Source organism: Takifugu rubripes, chromosome 10 (assembly GCF_901000725.2).
Source record: "Takifugu rubripes chromosome 10, fTakRub1.2, whole genome shotgun sequence".
In the NCBI taxonomy this organism is placed as follows: domain Eukaryota; kingdom Metazoa; phylum Chordata; class Actinopteri; order Tetraodontiformes; family Tetraodontidae; genus Takifugu; species Takifugu rubripes.
Window position 1 is genome coordinate 5,270,895 of NC_042294.1, and position 22,910 is coordinate 5,293,804.

The 22,910-nt window shown below is 42.0% G+C and overlaps 1 protein-coding gene across 4 annotated transcripts in view; it reads right to left on the reverse strand.

Moving 5' to 3' along the window:
• ctnnd2a (catenin (cadherin-associated protein), delta 2a) overlaps positions 1-22,869 on the reverse strand; it is a 143,008-nt gene extending 120,139 nt beyond the window's left edge. For 2 of the 4 annotated variants that reach the window (XM_029842435.1, XM_029842433.1), the window contains exons 1-2: positions 22,338-22,867; positions 798-931 (exon numbers count right to left, since the gene is read on the reverse strand). In XM_029842435.1, coding sequence (XP_029698295.1) covers positions 798-926 — 129 coding nt within the window. In that variant the 5' untranslated portion in view covers positions 927-931; positions 22,338-22,867. Of the gene's footprint in view, positions 1-797; positions 932-22,337 lie in introns of all 4 variants that reach the window. The other 2 variants (XM_029842434.1, XM_011607840.2) reach the window with 2 other exon arrangements.
• Positions 22,870-22,910: the final 41 nt, after the last annotated feature.

The window sequence follows — 22,910 nt, forward strand, 5'->3', positions numbered from 1 at the left end:
ATGGATGGATGGATGGATCAGGGTTCATTGGGTTGTCACAAAGATGTAAGTGCGCATGTGTGTCTGTGTGTGTCATGTTAGTGCTAGGAGTTGCAGGCACCTTGTTTCTTTACAAAACGCAGAGCTTCTGATAACCAGGAATGTAAATGAATTTAACCTAATAAACCTAAGAACGATACGAGAATGTAAAAGCCAGTACAGTACAATTGTTCCCTCAATGAGAAAGACCAGGATGCTAGTTTACATCTGATCTCAGATCTGACTTTATGCTTCAGGCTTCAGTGGTTTTAGTAATGTAGCAGTTCTGCCAATTAAGGAGAACACACAACAATGAATGCCCATCACAAAAAGGGAAAAAACCCCAAATTATATCATCACATGTCCTTCGCTTGGGGAGAGAAATGGAATATTATCTGATATGAAAATAGAAAGAAATCCGGAGTCAGTGCAGATGGAGAAAATGATAAGTCTGTGGTGGAGTGTGCTCCCTGATGAGCTAAATCCAAATGAAAGAGCATTCGTGACACAAAGGAATAAGTTCCAAGGATAAAGACCAACACAAGTGGGCCAGATGTCTTTCCATTGTGCACCGAGGGTCGTGTTTGTTCGGGAGGTGGAGTGTTTTATACTTTAACACTTACAGTGAGACATAGTGAAAGTCATCTTGTGTAAATCACACTTATTATTATTCACAAGCAATACTGACGGCAGGAAACAGCCAACCACCTTTTTCCTGCCTCATAAAGAGTTTTTAGCCCCGCCCCCGACGCATGCCACAGGCGTGAAAACATTCCTACCTGCTCTTTGACGGAGGCCAGGATAGAGGAGGTGGTCTCTGTCTCAGATCTGTCTCCGTTGGAGGCTGGCATCACCGGGGCAACCATGGCCCCCTTCTCCTGCTCCACAGGCTGCTCTGGCACCGGCATCACGACTGTCAACACGAATGTACAGGGGGGAAAAAATGAAAACCCAGCTTTTATTATCAATGGAGCTCTATGTTTTAGAATGCTTCTCTGAATTTTTCGTATTCACCTTCAAGATAACCACAGTAAGAATCCATCTTATTCATACAGCACTCCTGACTCAATGAAACTTTACTTTAGTGAAAAAGTCTTACATGACAACATTAAAGAGAATAAATATATTGAACAGTAAAGGCTGGAAAGGTGCATCGATGTTTGGGTGGATGAGTTCCAGAGGGTGGGGACAGAGGTGGAGATGGTTGTGTCACCCCAGGGTTGGTTCTGATGGCTGGAGATTTGGAATTTGGAGGTCAAATGAGCAACTTTGAACTGGAGGCATCTTAAAAGGGGGTAGCCAGTGATAGTTCGGACAGAATCCCCTCACGGGAGCGGTGCTGGGTGAGGAGGCGGGCAGCAGAGTTCTGGATATACCAAGTTTACAGATGGCTTTTCAAGATGAACCCTTATGGATGGATGCAGTGACTGTGTTGATAAGGGATCAACATCCCTGGTGATTGTAGCCTGTCCTAAAATACGCTAAAATGATTAATTATATGTTATAATTATATTAATTAATATGTTGTTACCTAGACAATCTTCTCTGGTACCCCAGCGGGGGCCGACAGTCCCATTTTCTTTGGTCAAGTTGGACGATGCAGAGATTTTCTTGAACCATGTCGATCCTGTGCATTTGATTTGATTTGGTTTATTTATTCTTTTTTTAACAGCACATCCCTCCGGCACTGAACCGGAGCCCTAGACCATCAGAGCAGAATGAACTTTGCAAAGTTGTACTTCTTCAATAATTTATTCTGAGGCTCCTTGGCAACAGTTTCTTGCTGTGCTGGTTTGGATCTTGTTTCCCACAAACTGATACTTTAACTTCTTCCTCTTTCTATAAATGCACAAGCATCCTATTACTGTGAAAACTCCAACAGGTTTAAGCACACTTAGTATAGTACACACACAAACACTATGTGCTTCACATTCATGGCCCCCTCAGGATATTATGAATTTCGAGGCTGAATCAAGGAAGTGTGGACAGTATATCAGTGGTCATTGATTCGGAGGAGTGTTATTTTTGCTTTATCTATGAAAAATGTACTGCAATTATTTTTGACTTCGTTCCATTGTAGACTCTGTCCCAACAACATATCGACAAAGATGATTGGTCAGCACATGCAACGCAGGTGCTGTCAGTGAGCAAGCTCAGACTGATGTGATATGATTTATACGCCCTGGATCCCACAACCATAAAACATGACAATGGACTGAAGAAAAAGGTGTTCTCCAGCAGGTGACAGCAGCTGCTCGATCAGAATCTTGGTGCTATTTGTGTGCATCAAAAGGAACACACAATGTCCACTTCGTGGATATTGGTAGAGGGGGAACGATACGTCCATCGCCTCCCCAAAATGCTTGGTCTTAGGCTGTTTTTCATCATTTCTCAAGGGTATTCTCCAGTGAATGGGGATGGGGGGCATGTTGGGACTGGCATTGTGCCAACATGGTGGCACTGTAATATTAGTGTGCTTGTCAAGACCCAAAAGTTTTCAGCACCTTTTAAAAGATAAACATGTCCACTATGTGGCTTTTTTAAACAATGCAGCTATACAACTAGAAACCTGCTGCCAGACAATCGATCTTCATACACACAAAAACTTTGTTGGAACTCAAAATTAGATCACATGCAAATCCAATTAATGCCTGGTTAAGCATTAAAACTTTCCATCAACAATTTAGAAAGGATGTAAAACAGCATTACAGAGGAAAAACAGACTTTGAGCAACTGCCAGTGTTTTATTTGAAGAGGCGCATTTAAATTAGACTTGTCCGTCTTTTATCTCATTAATCGGCTGCTCTTACTGTAGAACACAAATATTAATTATCTTTGTAATAACACTCAAATTCTTGAAATGGGGTGAAGCATGATTGGTGGAACAACAATAATTATGTTTTCCACACCCAATTTCCCAAGTCGATCAATTGTGACTACCGGTACAAAGAGTGTCGACTGATTGATAGCCCCAATTTACCTTAATGTTACGTCTAAATTTAAACCATGAATAGTGTATAGTTTGGGGCAGTGTGAGGTGGGGCAAATATGAGAACAGGAACACACACGCACACTCGTACGCAGGCGTCTAGGGATGAAGACATTCCCTGTACCTGTTGTTGAATTATATTGATGTTTTGGGTCATCTTCCATGCATAATCCTTTAAATACTGACAGTCGATATTAGGTTTGCAAATATTTATAGAATTTAACACCAATCTATAAAGTTATAACATCAAAACCCAGGTGGAATTACACTGTTACAGTGCCTGTGTAGATCACAGTATTCCTATTACACCTTATCACTTTGTCACATTATGTATTTGCAACATATATGTCCTAAAATCAGAAACTCAAATAACCTTTAAATGTTAGCTGAGCACCAACTCAGAATGGAACCATGTCTGGCCAGTGATCAGCAGGCTGGTCACACAAACGCATGATCTGAGACTTTGAGGCTGTGTTGCTCACTTCAAACCCTCGTCAGAGGAGACGGGGACATTGATTTTTTAAAATCCATATCTCGATTGTGACTTGTTGTGTTACGCTGATGCGTGTTACTCTATTGTTCCAAGTAACAATTTCGCATGAGTCCTTTATAGGGAAAATTAATATTGAATGACTTTCTCTTACAGAAAAAGGGTAAAACAAATGTCTTTTTTGGCATTTGCTGTATTAGCCTGGAGCACTGAATGCATGGAGCATGCAGACACATCCACCCAAACACAGCTCAGTCAGGGAAGCACTGAGATGCTTGACCTAGATTGGGCGCCGGCCTTGAAGACATGCAGGAGGAACCATCAGCATACAAAGTCAGAAATCCACATTCTCTCTCTCACAGAATGTCTTTTTCTGACTTTTATTAAGTGCAACAAAGTAGGCTCAACTTTGATTTATTCTTATAGAGGGAAAAATAGCAGCATTGGTGGGGGGGTTTTAAATTCCTTACAGAGTATATGTTCCTTCTGACTCAAGAGGAAAAGAAAAAAATAGTCATTAATTTCCAAGTGCAAGAGTAAAAAGTTGGATCAAGGAAGAGAGGTTCCTGCCAGAGTGCTCTGGAACCTGTCGCACTGCATAAATTTAGATGATTCTTGGGCCAATCACTGTGTGGAGATGCATCATGAGGCTCATTTGGACTGACGCGATCTGAGACTACATTTGACTTACAAATTCTGACCTTAAATCAGAGCAGGTCTGCGGGCAATAACAAGCCTTGCAAATGATGTGAATTCTGGAGCCCAGTCAAAGACAGTTTAATCCAAGCTTAGCTTACTGACAAAAAGCAACACTGGCAACTGGAAAGAAAAGAAATATGACCGCATTTGACTCTACATCCAACAATATGTCATCTGTACCAACCTCGTGGAGACTTTTTATCAGCTTCCCTCACTAAATAATAGGGGTAGGTTCAGTAAAAAAACACTGTCATTTCCTAAATTTACTATGGACGGCAAGGAAGACGTCTGTTCCCAAAGTCCCAGACTTAATGCACATAAGGGAAATTATAGAACGTGCAGATGTTGGAGAGAACTGGACAGAAAACGTAAATAGCAAAACCAAGACAAAAGTGTAAGAACAATTCCTTTCCCATTGTCTCAGCCAACACCCCCCCCCCCCCCCCCCCCCCCCACACACACACACACAGACACATGTTCTTTTCACACCTGTCAGAACTCATCCTTTCTTTCCCTGTCAAACCAAACTAATTAAAGAAACACCTTGAATAAGTGTGAGATTTTAGGTTTGCTTGACATAGCTTTTCCTCTTAAACTCGGTTACCCTAACAGCATCAGCTCCATTCACTGCTCTCACTACATGTACAAAATCCAAAGATTAAAGGTATCTCACACTTATACCTATGTCCACCATGCTTCTTCTAGAACTTTAGACCCTGTGTACTATACTAAAGAAGCTTTCTGTGTATACATTACTATTTAAGGACAATAATATTGTATACAGAAGGATGAATTTCATATAAAATAGCCTATACAGCTCCCATGAACGCGTGAAAGCATTCATGTTTTAATGTAGGATATTCCCAAATGTGTCTGTAGCTGCCTGAGGAAATGCCACCAGTAATCAGTAAAAGCTTTCTGAAAGTCTGAGAAGCTCTGTCTTTAATTCAGAAACCTGAGGAACATAATGCAATAAAAACAAGACCTTTAAAGGTTTCCCAGCGTATAGACTCATTGGAACGGCATTGAAGGTATTGATTTAGCAAAGGCCAACATTTTCTTTAAAAAGTGCACAAGATAGTATTACAGCTTCAAGCTTGATGGGGCACTGTAGTTTATTTCTGCAATTTTACTGCAAATAGTTGGGAAAAGCAAATGCTCAGCTTTAAAATAAGGAATAAAAAGCCCGCATTGAGACAGCACCAGTTGCACCAGTTTCTAGTTAGTCCCATAATCTACACCATTATGACAAAGAAACAAACAAAAGCAACAATGTAGAAAATTCATTCATTTGTATAAGCAGGCTGTGGCCATCCAAGAGTCCCTCAAAGGGACTAACTCTCAGTAGTTCCCCAAAAGAACAGCCCTATGTACACTTGGGCAGGAGGCCACATGGAGAAGCTAAAAAAAGGTATTAATGAAACAGACAGAAACAGGCAGGGTCTGGCTTCACTGGTGCATGAAACTAATTCACAACAGCACCTTGATCACTCTGCTGATGACTGACACGTGCAATGAGCAGGCTATAACTGGCTCTTCCACACCATGTAGTGTGAATGAAGCTCTTAATAGCCAATACTAAGAAGAAAAAGTTTAAATACAGTTGCAGCGATCTGCTCTGTAGGAGCTGACTGACAGCTAGTGTTGACGCTGCTGCTGACACACTGGGATGGGTTGTGGTTGGGTGGAGCAGCAGCACATGAAGAGTCAAACAAATGGAAGCACCTTAATGATGAGTTGAAATAGAAACTTTTTTCTCAGATCAGGCCAATGTCACTTTTCACTATGGGAGTCGAATAAATGACAAGTCATTAATATCAACAGTCTTTGATAGCAGGAACATTTTTAGTAGACATATAGAAATTTCTGCTTTTATAACCACACACTGCTGTGAAAATTTTATTACCTGTCACTTGCTGGTCATCACTTCTCACTAATGCAGTTATCAGCAGAGCTGCAGACATTTTTTCTTTTCACTGGAGATCATGCCCTCCCAGCATGTCCTACAGGTCTGTGGATAGCAGGAAGACCCTCATATTTGCATTAAGAGACAGGAGGGAAGGAGAGAACAGCTATGGAGGATTGGGGTGTCACATGTGGGTGTAATGATTTCTCTTTATGAACTCAATGACAGCATCATATCATTGTGAGACTGGAAACAGGTTAAACTTGACCTGAGTGGCTTATTGTCACAAATATAAATCTTCACTGAATACTTGATAACATACTTGTCCGTTCTTTCCTGTTATTTTCATCATTACTGCAATGATTATAACCAGAAACCAAGAAAATAGTAACTGGTTGTTTTATTTACAGTCGAAAAAGAAAGGATTAACAATTATTTTGGTGGATTCGAGCCATCTAATTGGGTCTTAGCTGTGGTGTAATTGGTCCATTACCACAGTTGCACCTGTTAACAAGTCACTCCATACCTGAGGAATGACAACAAGCCTTCTTATAGTAGCCTAACTGATAGTCTGTACAAATACAAAAGCAATGCCCTGAGAGACTTTTTTGGTCCTGTCAGGAACGCTACGTGGAGTGAACATTTTCATGGCAAACTCAACAACCCCCCACTCAACTCCTCCTGTGTGTGATTAATGGCAATACAGTGTAAATGCTAGAGCAGCGTGTTGGCAACAAAGTAGTCCCTCAGTTTTTCTCCGTCATCCTCGCAGCCCAACACCCCTCATCCGCGATATACTTAGCATATACCACAGCACGTCCTGATGTACTGCTGCAATATACATATTTAAATAAAACATAAAGCTGTATGCCCTCAGTAGATGTAGACAAAGCTTTATTTTCTTTCACAGATTTTAGTCCACAATAGTGCCAGGCTTTTACAAGAAGCTTCTGTTGCTCTTGAGATTGTTTCAGTTGTTTCAGTTCTATGTCTGCTTTGACAACGTGCAGTCATCCGCCTCAACTAAATAGGACATCTACTTAGAGAGGGCGTGATCAAACACGGATGTGTGCTAGGAAGAAGCTGCATAGATGGATAAAGAGAAAGAGTGGAAAGAAGATGAGAGGACTAAAAGAGTCAACAGGTTCCTGCTGGAAATATATGCATAACGTTCATATTTCATATATTACCCAAAGATAAGAAAGATAAGCCAGCATTTGATGTCACAAAGTTGGTAGCAGAAGGTCGTCTTACAGGAGAGGGAGGGGAGACAGAGACGGGGGACAGGACAAAACCAAAAGGAAGGAAGACAAAGTCACACAGCAGATGGACGAAAACAGGAAATATTTTCAGAATCAGTATCTGTTGTTTCTCTGTACTTTTAAATGAATAAATGAAAACTGAGCATACGAATGAAGAAAAGTTGTATGTTTGTACCTGCTTGTACAGCAGCAGGTTTGATAAATGTAGTTTACAACACAATCTTATTTTACTATCTGCATCTGTGAGTCTCACAAAGAAAATGAACCGCTCCTGTCCAGAATCTAGTAGATCGGAGCACCAGGAACACAGCAGCTACAGCTCCTCATAACTGTTGTGGCCACTCTGTTCTGTGAGTTGCTCATAAATGCCAAAGGAACCCCATCAGTTATATTTACGGACCCAAAGGTGACCTCCGACTGGCCCCCAGGCAAAACATGACACCTATAATCATCAGCTGTAACTGTGTAACAATAGTGTTTCTTTTCAATTGTTTCTTAAAATTTACACTCTTCATTCACAAACAAGTCTAAAAGGGGATTTTATTGCAACTGTTAATGTTTAAAACAATTTCAACTCAATACCTGGCATTTACGATGCAGCCATTAAATGAATTTAGTGAAGGATCACTGCACAGTAAAAATGAACAGTAAAAATGGTAGAAATATTTTTTTAACATCAGCCAATGTTTTTGATGCAGAAAATACAGTTATGACATGTGAAATTGCCACTAAGCAGTCAAACACATGCATAATCTTCATCAAAGCTTCATCTGTAACGTGTGATTTTATTTTGAAAGTCATATTCCAGTTTGACAGTGAAAAGAGTCTTTTATTGGGCAAATCAAAGCTAAAAGGAAACATAAATCATTACGTTGTTTTGGCAGACTAACAAAAGAATCAATAAAATAATACACGGGTGTAAAGTTTTAACAGCAATAATCTGGCTCCAGTGCAGAGCTCTGAAGCCACCCAGGAGATTCTGCACTCTTCCATGACCGGAAGACTGCACATGCACGCACCGCCGAGACTTGCATGAAAGAGGCCCAGAGCTGTTGAGAACATGGTGATATCAGCCGATCCCTCAAAGCACTGACATTTATAATTTACATGAGGGTGATGGCATTTGCACGCTCACACTCATGCAAGGCGGATTCAACCACCTGTGTGTGAAGATAAGACTCAATACACTCAGCATCTATGACTTTATCTAATGCTTGCATAATGTTCAGACTCATGTAAACTGTAAAATAACTATAGGGACAATCCATCCCAAAAGAGGTATTTTTTCCCTCACCTATTTCTCTTCATCCACCTATACGTACATTCATGTTTTGGTTCTTTTCTTTGATTTCTATAAACCTTTTCTCTAGTCATTGAATAGCTAAGAGTTTCCAGCTTCCTGTCATGAGAAATATGACACACACCTCATATTGCTGTGTATTTTACACCTTCTGCCTTCTGATTTCTACCAATCTCGTAGTGTAACGTACGACGTGTAAGGGCTCCTTTACAGTGCTGAAATCTTTCTATTGCTCAATATGCAGAACCTGGGTATTTCTGTGAATACACTTTACTGTCAAGGGTTTTTGCTTTTTAAGTTCTTCAGATGCGCTTTGAGAAGCACTAAAGAACACCCATTTACTTCTCTTCAATGTGCAATACACATAAAATGGCAGAGACAGGAGCAATTCAACTACTTTAAGATATCATGGTTTTTGGTGGTCAGTCTAAAAACAAACGTACTTCAGCGTAGACGGGGAGAAGGACGTGACACAAGGACATTCTGTCACTGATAGCAGCATGTCAACAGACGACACCCACACTTAATTCTGGGATCCTATTTTCATCCTCATCTGGCTCCTCAGAGCAGAATGTCTTCCAGCTGAGTTGCTGTCCATCCACCAGAGGAAGGGGGACGCCACCTGGAGGGGCCCCAACTCTGCTCTCTGTCCCTTCTGCTGCAGCAGGTCTTAAAAGAGTCACCTTGATGTTTTTTTCATTTGTCCTGACATCTTTTCACCACACTTTTCTAATTAGTAACCAAATAAAAGGATCGTACATGTTTGACACATGCGAAGCAGGTGTGGATACGGAGGGAGTCAGACAGGAAGCTGCTGTGCTAGCATTTTTGGAAGAATGTGGTTGTGTTCCCTGCCTTATCAGCAGCTGAACACATTCCTCCAGACAAATGCATGAGCCTTGCGTCGACGTGTTTGTGTGTTTGCTAAGCAAAGCCCAAATATGTGCGTGACATCATGAGTCTGCCTGTCAACGGCGCTGAAAGTGGGAAATAGATTGAGCAGAAAGCGGGAGACAGAATAAAAAGATAAAGGAATTCCGTCCTGTCTCCAAAGCCCCAGGGTGTCACCGAAGAGTTCCACTGTGTTAATCTCTGTGTAATAGCTGAATCACAGAGGAAACAAAAGGGCTTCCGTCCCCATTCACTAGCCACAATTCCTCAGGGCAGCTGCTGAGTCCGTCTGCCTGCCTGCCTGCCTGCCTGCCTGCCTGCCTGCCTGCCTGCCTGCCTGCCTGCCTGCCTGCCTGCCTGCCTGTCTGGCTGGCTGGCTGCCTGCCTGTCTTCCTGCCTGCCTTTCTGTCTGCACGCATGCATGCATGCTTGTCTATCTGTATGCCTGTTGTCTGTATGCCTGCCTTCCTGTCTGTCTCTTCATCTGTCTGTCTGACTGTGTAAATGCAGACAACCATCACAAGTCTGTCAATATTTATTATTGTTGTGTAAGGCCTCAGTGGGCCGTTAACGTCCTGGTTTAGTGGACTCAGGTGGTGCCGTACACTGCAAAAAGGTGTTAAAATAAGACTAAAGCAATGTGTTACTGTCCAAAATGGATGTCCTCAGAAAATAAGACAGGGAGGAATAAATGCAGTGAGACGTGCATTTCTTTTGATTTAAAGGTTTTTAAAATTCTAAGCGTAGGAAAATAAAGACAACACATGCAGGTAAAGGTGGAACGTTGCTGATTTTTATCTTTTTGTTATTCTGCTTCTTTTTTGTTAGGTCTTTCACTTTTGTTTCTTTTTCTCATTTTGGGTCACCTGTAGCAGGTCCTTAACCTCTTCCTCCCTCTCTCAATCCAGCTATTTCACCAAGTTACATTTTTAATGGCTGGTTGAAAGATTCAGGCTCCACAGGTGGGTGAAGCTTTTCTTTACTTTTTCGAAGACAGATGATTGATTTTTGTGTGTTTTAGTAGTTTGTAATATAACAGCTTCTCGGTCATCCTGTCGACGGTTCTTCCTCATTCTATCTCTCATATCGACTTTGTAATGGTTTCACGTAGCATGTTTCAGTGGGAGATCCTGCTCTGCAGTAAGTTGATGGACCTAAGTCAATTCAGGTTCTGTCACGAGAACAAGAGTAAATGAATGAAAATGTGGAAAATCCTGGAATATTGTTGCCAAAATAGAATTTTTTCTTTATATAGTTGTATTGAATGGCTGAGGTAGAACCCCTGCGAGTTTTGTCACCACTGGGACTTGAACTGAAAACCCGCGGCATCTCAGCCCAGCCCCCCCACAGACTGAGCCTACTTCGGAAGATTTATGAGCATAATTCATACACGAGGAATAATTTGAACATGTTTCTATAATCAACCTCTAATTTCAACATTTCCTACATGTTGTGTTCCCTTAAGCTCAGATAAAAAGGAACTGAAAAGGGAAGCAGTTGCCTTTCTGGCAGTTCTGAGCCTTCATTGACAGGAATTTAAATCAAAATATTTCCACAAAATCAGCCACTTTCTGCAACTAGCTCCGTGGAAACCTGACTAACACTCCTCAGTAAAGGCAGAAAACGAAAAGGCTCATTTCATATTCAAGCGGTCAGCAGGGGTTCCTTTTCCAGCTCCCGGTGCACAGCGGGCTACACCTATCAGCCCTTCACAGGTACCTTCATTAGCTCATTGGGCACTTGGCCGAACCAGCGAGGATCCATTCAGGATGTCTACTCTCATTCACTACCAATAGGTAGGAGACTGGGAGCGGATCAGCAGCATAACCGGCATCAGCAGCCCCTCAAGTTTGTACTGGGCACCACATTTTTCCACATAAACCATACTGTACATAGAAATCCTGTTGTTTTCCGTTTGGTTAGTCTGAAACAAATTGGAACAAAGAGCAGCTGTGACGGTCGAGTGGCGCCAGTGCATCACAGACAAGTGTACTGTTTTCTTACACTCGGTTGCACTCCTACATTGACAACATTGATAAAGGACTTCTTAGATGAGCTCCATGTTCAAACCTGCTTAGTACTACGTGAACAGTTTCTGTGGTTTTTAGCTCATTATAGAAAACACCGCATTCAGCACGTAGTCTAGTTCTTATCTGAGGCCGATGTCAGGATAGTTTAACCACTAACAGTTATCACATTCAGTGACTCTGATGATGAAAAATGGAAAGATTTGACAGCCATTGAGGGAAAGGTCCAAATTGCCAAAATGCATTTGTCTGCTGATTTATCAAATCAGCACAAATCTGCATCTGTGGCCACATTTGCTGGAGACAAATTCAGAGAGGAAAAAATGATATTTTAGAGAAGTGCCTCCCTTTAGTGCGCTCACAGCATTTTTTAGACACAGATGAACATTCTAATATGTAATTGAGTTGTAAAGGAAAGTTTCCTTTGGGGTCATCTCTTCAGCCTTTATCATGTTCTTGATGTAAGAAACACAGTGAAAAACACAATACTGAACATTAGAAAGCAACATGCAAGGCAGCCTGAAAGCTAGCACCAACGGTTTGATTCTTCAGACTCTCAATGATCTTTGCCACTTAAACAGCGGTGGACCTTTTTGATGAGATGACAGATTACGCTGATGCGATGGCAGTCGTGACATCATCACTGGGGAAAAAGAGACGGTTAGCAAATCCCCGCGTCAATCCGGATGGAGCATTCCCACCGCTGACAATCGTAGCCGGAGCCCAAAAAAATCTTGTTCTATTGCCAGCTCAAATGACAATGATTGTCATTCTAACCAACTAAACAAGTCAGATATTATACAGATTATTAATTTTCTCTGGACATAATCACATACACTTATTACAACATCTTCGATGCTCATTAATATGTAAAATTCCTACACATCTCATTTCTAATGTATTTTTCCTCCCTCCACAAGGACAAAATGATCTGGCATTAATGATATAAGAGTTCCTTCCCCACAAGCCACTGAGAGCTCAGTGTTCCTGTCATAGCAAGTTGTGGCATTAATGAACCAATATAAAGGCGTGATGGGTGATGGTCAGATATGATGCATCATGTTAGATGAGTCAAATACACCAGGACTGGATTAAAAGCATAAAATACATAAAAATTGATTTGGACCACTGATCTACAGATGTGAAACTACAACTTTTTGACCCCTCTTGTTCTGCTCCTACAGAGTATTTATGGTCATATTGTCCTTTTATTGATCAAACAGAATCCTCACTTTTTTCTCTGTACTTTGATGTGCACCTCACAGAGTTTAATCCCCTGCCTCTGCTGGCGCTCTGCATCACTCATCCCTGCAATTTATGCTGCGGTGTTAGTGACGGAGACAATGGATGCGTCCTTTCGGAGGGGTCGGCGGGGGCCGGAGCGGCCGGAGAGGCCCGAGGGGCCGGCAGGCGGCCCTTGGGGAAATTCTCTGTGACCTTGTGTTCTCTTAGCACAAGTCACATAAAGGGAGAGGGAGAATACCCATCTGTGCAGTATAACTGCAGAGCCAGGCGGGGGAGGGGCAAGGGGGGGGGGGGGGGGTACCTGTGTGGTCACAACAGAAATCTTCACCAAGCCATGAAAATCCATACGATGCCACACGGAAGCAAACTTCTAAAAGACTTGCAACACTGCTAATGTGTAAAATGATGTAATGCTCTGAAACGCTTGACTAGATCTCAAAAAACCTTTTGCCTCTTGCTCTGCATTGCCGTCATAACAGTTTAAGGCTTGGCGCGCTGGAGGCTTTGGAGCCTCCGGGAGATCATAGCAAGAACACCTGACTATGGCTTTGATTTGATTAGACCACATGATCCCCCATTATTCGACTTTTAAAAAAAGCTTTCAGGCAAGACTGAGGACACGTTTCATTCAATCACATGCATTTCTTCTTCTGGATATTCAAGTCAAGTCAAGTCAGGCTTATTTGACAATTTCTTCACATGTCCATGACATACAAAGGAATCGAAATTACATTTCTTACCGTCCCATATGTAGACAAGTATCAAGAGAGATATTTGGTCTATGAGGACTATGAGGTCTTTGAGGACTAACAGACTTGTCACTGAATTTAACGGCACTCATGTAGCAACCAAAGAAGGCCAGGGTTCCCCTGCTTCACCTGAGCTATCAGTGAAACGATCCAGAAGTGGATGTGGTATATTTCCCTGTATAACCATTTTGCAGGCTTTTATTGTGCAGACAAAACAGTGTGGCTGCAGATCAGCTGCCTCAAAGATCAGAAAGCTAACACCTTTGAGATCCCTCTTACTATTACAGCTACAGTCGTAATGTGTACCATTGTCTCTAGACCTTACAACACGTCTCCTGTAGTCTGGCTTCCACTAAGAGGGGAGGGAGGTTATGTGACAGAAGCGTTAAGTGTGTTCTGTCTCTTTTATCCATCTCTTTGTACACCATGTTTGAGGCTAAGTGAGTTAAACAAGGGTGAGGAGTCTCACTTTACCATTAGAGTTAACAATAGTCACAATGATGCTGCATCCAGCCCAATAGTGTCAGAGGTGATGCTCAATCTATCTGCCTGCGACCTGATAAAAAAAACAACAAGATGGCTAATTCATTAGCATTTTAGCATCAGACTTCGACTAGATCTGTGACATTTAAATTAATACACAAATACTCCTCGGCTGCCCCTTTCTTTTCTGTTAAGCCACTAAGTCCAAATATCTTCAACAATTCCAGTATATTTAGGCTGTAATTGATATGCACAACAGTGAGTTGTGGCCTGACTGTGCAAACATTTTCATGAATAGCTTCTGGGCAAGAATCTCTTTGAGATGACTGAAGACATTCGGGGAAAAAAAGTATTTTTCACCCCGCTCCTCACAAGCAAGAACACAAGCAGGGCTGATGTACTACTGCAGTGCCACTGTGCACACGTTCCGTTAGAATTTCATGAGCCGCACAATATTTATGTTAATTTATATGCGGATAGCAACAGAGTTTCCTGATGAATTATACATAGTAAATGCAACTCACAGAAGACAGGTGAGTAAAATGAAAGGGCGAAGGTTGAGCCACAGTTGAAATGGTTTTATGTCTACATCTGGACAAGTAGCCAAATAATCCCCTGTAAGGGGGGACCAAATCTCTTAAACCATAAACAACAAAACATCATTATACCAAGCTGTCCATCTCTAATAATATATATTTAAGTACATTTTAGCACTTTAGTGCTTATAAAATGTTATTATATAGAGATTCATGGTTCATCGCTATTTTTCCAATACAATAAGAGAAACTTCCAAGCATTTTTTTGCTATCAGTTTATTGAAACCATTTCAAAATTACCTTTTTAAACAAAATATATTTTTACATTAAATGTACCTGACCCATATAAAAGAAAAACAGCACCATATAAAAATAAATGCATCTGATGAATCAATAATCATAAAAAGATCTTAAAATTGCGTATTGTTCGTTTCAGAGTGCTTACAGAACCAAGACCATTGTGTCGAATGGTTCAATACGAATACATTTCCTATATAAATTTCATATATAAAATCCATCCATCCATCCTCTACCGCTTATCCGCTTATATAAAATCTATTTTTTAAATATGATAAATATTCGTATTATTTAAAATAATAAAATAAATCATTAGCCACCACAAGCTAAATTTGAAATGAAAGAAGTTCACAGTGTACTTTAATAATAAAGTGAAGAATATCTCTAATAACATAGTAAAGTAATTACAGTTCAAACACAGACCTTAAATGCTGTGAAAATATGGTAAACAATGTTCATATTTGTTCCATGACAACCCGTTTTTTGCCAAGTGCGTCCAGCATCAACATCCTCTATACAATTCAACACAATCATCTTCAAAATGAAAAAAAAACATCATTATTTATCCGTCACTAAACGGCAACTGGAATAAATCTTGATGTATAAAGGATGAACTGAAGGGAAAGAAGCTGAAAATGCTGAATATCAGGTTAGAGGATACACAGCGACGCTGACACGAGCTTCACTCCGAACAGGCACCGTGTGTAGCTGCCTTTCTTGGCTCGGGGACTGTGAAATGAAATCGAATAATATGGACAGCAGAGGCTCCGCTGTGGTTGTAGCGCTCCAGTGTCAACACACATCAATAAACAACCTAATAAAAAGCTTCATGGTCAACACATTATTTCAGCTACCGTACTTCTTTCAGACTGGGCTTAAGGCACTGGGCTGGATCCTTCCCCAGCCTCTTGAGTCCATCTTTGTCCTGCGACTTCACCGCCTCCAGCAGCGAACCGTGTCCACATTGTCTCATATTACCCATCTGCTGATCTGCGTTTCCTCCTCATTTGTTTGCTGGCGACTGAGATGGACACAAAATCTGGCACATGGGGCAATAAAACTGGTGGCTCAGTCAATAAAGGGGCCATTGTGGCGTTCTCTCTCTGCTTTTTGTCTCAGCCTTTCCCATCCTTTCCATCAAACCTCTTTTTTTTTCTATTTTGAGTTTTTCTCCAGATGTGAGGAAGCTTTTGAGTGACAGCTGGAAGTGCCCAAAGTAATAAACAGGTGATAAGGATCAGTGTGTGGTGCTGATGGGCTGGCTGCTGATCCGACCACAGGCATCAGGTATGACATTTACACTGCATGGATGGCCTCAAGCTTTTAAGAGAGATTCCCCTCCCGTGTGTGTGTGTGTGTGTGTGTGTGTGTGTGTGTGTGTGTAATCCAAATATAACCAGTAGTAAACTTCCAACATATAGTTTTATTCTAAAAAATGTTTTTAATGGCGCTTTCATGAGACTTCACAAACCTGATCCCACATTCACTTCCAAGTGAACTCGTTTGATTGAATTTTATTACTTTTAAAATATGGGCTCGATGCCCTATAAACATGGCTTAAAGGACATGGTGTCAGAGACACAGTATGTGGTCCACGACTAACAACACTGAGAAGATCATAAATCAGAACAAATTGCTGCTTTAATTGAAGGTTAGGCATACAAGGAACGGATGTCTAGAGGAACTCTCAAGGTCACCGCACATTACACGGGAACATATAACAATAAAGGGGAAATGTACATATGAAATGAGCTTATCTGATAACGGGGATGGGGGGGGGGGGGTCCCACAGCACCAGATTGAGCGGCGAGAAGGGGAGTGGGGGATGACCAGAGTGTACCGAAGATTGTTTATATTTCGAGAGGCTCTCTGAGATACGGAGGAGCTCGGTTAGGAAGCAGAATTTTAAAAAGCGAGGCAGAAGTAAATTGGAAGCGGGAGCTGTTTGAGGAGGTGACGTGTGGATGAAGTTTGGGGCCAACGAACGTTCTGCACCAACTTACTGTATAGAGCTGTCTTTCTACGTAAAACAATAATTCCAACGTGATATTAGCATTGACTATTACAGATGGCTCATTTAACATTTAAACACAAGACTATTTTTTGCTGCCATAGAAAAACATGAAATATGATGCTGATAACAAATCCTCTTATGTTTCATCACACTGTCATCAATCTGGGCTTATTTTAGGTGCTTTCGCAGCAGTGAAATGCAAAATGTGCGTCCTCATCCTCTGGAATAAGTACATTAAACACACACACACAGACACACATTGCTCATATTTCACAGGTGTTCGTAGGGTACAAAACACGCTATTTCCCACTTGATCAGCCAGGGATAATAACATGTTGCTGTTCAGAGTGACAATATGAAGCCATGAACCAACATCCCTCCTCTCCTTCTCTACCTTATTTTACCCTAAGAAACATTCACGCCTGTGCGTCCACGCTCCACATGTTGCAGATAATGTAAGGTTGTGTTTCATTTCCCATGAAAAGAGGACAAAAACCACTGAAGTGCAGCAGTTTCAAGGAGCCTACTTTGACGATTTCACTGTGAGCTGCGGCTCAGCAGACATGCTAGGTAGAAGTGGCTCTTGAGAGGTCCTTTAGCATTTTTCACAATTCCTAACTGCCTTCATTTAAGTGAATTCTACTCACCGGACCATCATTTGGAGCACAAAACTCACAACGCAGAAGTGTTTCTATCCAAAAATACCATGGGGTGAAACTTGGACGCGAACAATATTGATGCATGTTCAAAGTTAAGTTATGCATGATCAAGCTTGCCTTTTTACCCAGGGAAATAGAGCTCAGATGTGCTCTGGCTATGGATTTTTCGATGAAGCTCAATTAACTCCAGGAGACCTGCTAGCTGAGCCAATTATTACTCTCCTTTGCAAGTTTAATGTGGCAGGTGCAGAAGTGATGTCATAGCTAGGCAACCGCAGATTTGATGTGCTGAGTGTTGGGCCGTGCACATGCACCATAAGGCTTCAACAACGATCAATCTATAGATGGAGGTGGTTTTGGTATTTACTTACATCACCTTTTACTTCCTCTTTGGTTTCTACTTTTTTCTATTTACACTATTTCTACTAATCATGTTTTCCTGCTGTCTTTCAGACTCTTCATTTCGACTTCCTGTCTTTCTTCATTTTGAACTCATCGTTCGTTTCCTTTCTATTACCTTTAATTTTTTTGCTCTCCCTGGTGGAAACGTGTGCTGACAGAGGGAGTCCCCACTGCAGTGAGCTCATTGCCACCAGCAGGAGGGCCCCCCTACATGAGCCTGGTCCTGCTCAAGGTTTCTTCCTGTTAAAGGGGAGTTTTTCCTTGCCACTGTTGCTTGTCTGGGGTTAAGCCCTGGGATTCTGGAAAGCACCTTGAAACTATTTTGATTGTATAAGATGCTATATAAATAAAGATTGATTTGATTGGAGAGGGGGAAGAACCAAACACTAAATTGTTCCTGTCATTATTTCCCTCGAACACAAGCTAGCGTTGCAGTACAAACTGAGGAGTCAATTCAAAGGATTCTTCTTGTTGACATGTATTATTTTTCTTTGATAGCATAAGATGAATTAATGCCTCAAAATGCTGGATCCATCCCATTTTCAGCTGATGAAATGATGCTACATGATGATTACAGGGAGCATAGATGGTTGCTCCCTGTAATCTAAACAGCAAAGGTGCTAAGGAGGAGAAATGTGTCTACTGAAAAGAGTAAATATAGACCCTATAATTACTATAATCATTATTTTCATGTTATTGATTCTTTATATCATTAAACTTTCTCCCAAGTAGCCACTTTGGGGCTGTTCTGACCATAATTTGATGAAAGCTCATTTCTCAACATGCAAAAGTCAACAGTGAGACAATAGCGAAATACTGAGATGTTTGTTTTTGTTTTTTAATAGTCCTGTTAGCATATATAGATGTTATAATAGTATATAATATATAACTAGCACAGAGAGGCAGAGGACCAACATCAGGAGCATAATTTCATTGCTTCCTTTCTTCACAAATAAGCTAAAGGTCCAGTGATGACCTGCCATCCTTTGACATACATGGATCCTCCATCCAGCTTCAAGGACTCTGGTGATGGAATAGAGTCATTGACATCTGACCTTCTGGCTGAAGATTGAGCTCCCTTTATAAATACACTGCGTGCGGCGAGCATATGATGAAGAAAAGCCTAAATTACACTCATTCATCTGGGTCTCCACAACAACGGTGGGGTCTCCAGAACGCTGTACTATTACAACATTAGATTGGGAAATTCTGTCACACTCATTCATTTAAATAATGTTTAATCATGTCAGCGTGAGGTTTTATCATAGTGGGATTTTTAACTTGTCTTTTAAAATCAATAATAGTTTAGGAAAAAAAGTGGAGTAAAAAAACATTTGTGTTGCCTTTGATTAATGGGAAATAATACAACTGAAATGTTATGTGAGTGTTTTACTGGGGTCTTCACAGACCACGTCAATATGGGGCCCAGTTCTGGGGGAAAGGCAAAGCTGCTAAAAGGCTAAAAACGTGCATGTTTAGCTGTAACCTATGTTCAGGAGATCTATGGCCAAATAATCAATGACCTTAGTGAGATTCCAAATCAGCAAAAACTCCGTTCCAAGCGGTTGGACTTAATTCAGGATGAAATAACAAGATCTGCTGTCCTGATTTTAACTCTTGAAAGGCACACGACAGATTGATAGAAGAGTGGTGATGTTCCGTTTGAGAAAACTCAGTGTTTGGCTTTTAAAAGACCTTCTCAATCACCATTAAATTGTTAAGAGCATCCACTTGTGAAATTGCTACAGATCGATGGGTTCTTTCCATCAGATTCAGATCCAGGTAGCGCACGCACCCGCCTGCCAGCGTTGCATTTCTCTTCTGGGTTGGTTCACTTCTGGAACTTCATGAGAATGAAAAATCAAACTTTCTGCATCCCAAACAAATTTTTAGGCTGAAAGTGTGAACGAGTGTGAAAAGCAGGAGATGGAAGAAAGAAAAACTCATGTTCCTAAAATATCCCACAGTAATGGAATAGTGTGAGACTGCACAAGCAGATGAACATTTTCACGTCATGAAACAAACTCACAGGCGTCCCGCCAGCAACTCAAGCATCAAGTCAGCTGAGCACGCTGTGGCTGTCAATTAGCGCCTCCCCAGCCCCCATGAATATGAAATCAATGCGCGGAGCGAGTATAGATCAAATGTCAGCCAGCTGCCTGAGGCTCAGTCAGATTTTATTTTACAGAAAGCCCCAACAACACCCTGCAGAGCCACACTTTAAGCACATCATCATCAAGTTTATCCCTCTGCTTCTCCTGGAGATGGTGGTACATCTTCCACGGTTAAGTCGTGCCTGTTCTTGACACTTCTTTATATCTTAAAACAGCACGAATAAACTAATTTTTGATTAAAATAGGTTGTGTCCATTAGGACAACTGTGATAGACCCTAAATGAACAGGAGCAGGAGACTACTTAAGATGAGGATATCTTTAGCTCAGGTTAGCGGTTAGCCCTCAGGTTAAGCTCCCGAACCAGCTGCATCACATCCGTGTCTTCTTCCTCTGGAGAAAAGCCATTGGTATATTTTCAAAGGTGGCTTCAGTTAATAAAACAATACTACACAAGTGTTTCGTGTCCCCCCCAGTCCAACACGGCATGTGCAGGAGATTCTGGAAACAGGCAAGCGGCAGAAAATCAATATGAAGGGTCGGAGGTCAAGTTTACCATTATTAGATTTGCTCACTGACAGGCTGTAGCTGTAGTGGGAGAGCAGGTGTGTGATGCTGTCACATTAATTATGAAAATGATGACAGCCTCACTTAAATGTGTCTGTTGCATTACCAGGTCCAAAGTCACAATCTGACGACTTTACAGCAATCCACCCATGTCCGAGCTCTATATTTATTTATAGATATAATGTTCATCCTTGTTTCTGTACAACAAAAGTTTGGCAGGTGCAGAGTGGATCTGCTATATGAGCAGTGCAGAAAAACGGTCAAAAATAATAGCAAGAACTGGAGCAGCTACAGTGTTTGACCTGCTCTTGCTCTGCTTTCTTACGGGGAGCGTAACTCTTCTTTAAACGCTCTCCCCCTTTATCAACATTACTCTGTAGCAGCTGCTGGTCCAGCTCATCCAGGCACATCTTTGGACTGTTGTCAGCACTCCATCCCATGGAAGTCTGCCAGAAGCCGCTCTGGTGGATCAATAGGCACCGGTGGCTAGCTTTTCCTCTCTTTGCTCGCTCTCCCTCTCATAGCTACTACAGTACAAAGACTGTTCTGTTCTGTTCTGCCGGCACAGCAGAGTGATTAAGCACTAGCGCTGCGCTGCTGCGTGAATTAGCTTAATCTGTGTCCGCAATGAAGGACAAGGCTTTTCATGCCCACTGGAGACATTTACTGGACATAAAGGAAGCTAATCTTTAGGAAATTTGGAGTGCATTTGGAGCGTGTGTGTGTGTGTGTGCGTGTGTGTGTGTGTGTGTGTGTGTGAGGGAGACATACAGTGATATTTTAATGCTTCTTATCCTGCAACAATGACAAATGTAATGAAGTTCCTGAAGATGTGTTGCTTCTGGGCAACAAGAAGGTTGCTTGGAATTCCTGAAAAAGTCCGGAAAAAAATAAATCTCTCTGTACATTTGTGCACCACCATATTCTCCTTGTTGCTATCGTACCTGCGTATGAAAGAGTTTGAAAGCGGCACAGAGCAGAAGACACAGCAGGATAATGTGATGCACACGTAGCTGCTGTGTAATGGGCCATCGTGCACAAGTGCAGATGCTCAGTAGGGTGAACATGGTCCCACAGCATGCCTCACAGCAGCCCTCCTCCTCTTCTCCTCTACATCATCTGATGGATATTGTCTGCCCTTGACAGATGACCAACGCTGGCTCGCTCACTCACCCTCCTGCGTCCATCTATTGATCAACGTGCATGTAAGGCTGTGGGAAAGGTATGGACTCTTTACCCTTATATACCCGCACATACCTGGGAAACATCTAGAAGCACTGTCCTTAGCTTATACCTGTGACACAATACTGGATATAACATTTATTTATCATTCCACGTTTTTGTATCGTGTACAACTTCAGGCTGCAAGTACAAATGTCACCACCTAGTTGCAAGCAGTGTTGTTTTGGTGGTTCTGGCACACCTTCAGGTCGCTTTTACGCACGGCGAATGGATGATTTATCAGCGTCCAGCTGGTGTGGAAACGCCGCACCAACAAAAACAAAAGCAGCACTTTTGCAACCCCATCCAGTGCTCCACGACTCACGCTTGGATATTCCTGCACATCACCAAAAATGTGCAAGACCGCGTCTTCCCCCGAGCTCTAGAGACAGTGCCGAACCTGCCAGCCTCTTCTTCCCTTCTTCCTAAAATCCAAACTCCACTTGATGACAGAAAAGGCTTTAGCTTACCGAAATGAGCTCCTGGTCACTGGCAGCCGCCGGCTTTCGTTCGTTTCCCTTCTTGGTCCGCCTCCGGTTCAAATCAATCCGCTAAGATCAGATGAGAAAGGAGCTGTGCGCCTCGCCGCTGCGTCCTGCGTGCACAGTTGCCGGAGATGGAGCGACCATTTGCCGGTACGCTGGACTGAAGCAACCGCGGGGGGGGGGGAGGAGGAGAAGGAGGTGGAGGAGGAGGAGGAAGAAGAAGAAAAAAGAAGAGAAGGACGAGGCGAGGCGCTGGGTTCGAAAGCGAGAGAAAAGGGAGAAAGAGGACAGCGGCGAAGCACTGCAGCGACGGGGAGGTAACGGCACCGGGGAGGACGCAGACGGCGACTCGCGCGCGCCCTTCAACGCACGTGCGCGCGCAAGCGCCGCGCTGCTGTCTAACAAGGATACGGAGTGCCACCCTGAGGTGGTTACTGGGAGTGATGATCTATCTATCTATCTATCTATCTATCTATCTATCTATCTATCTATCTATCTATCTATCTATCTATCTATCTATCTATCTATCTATCTATCTATCTATCTATCTATCTATCT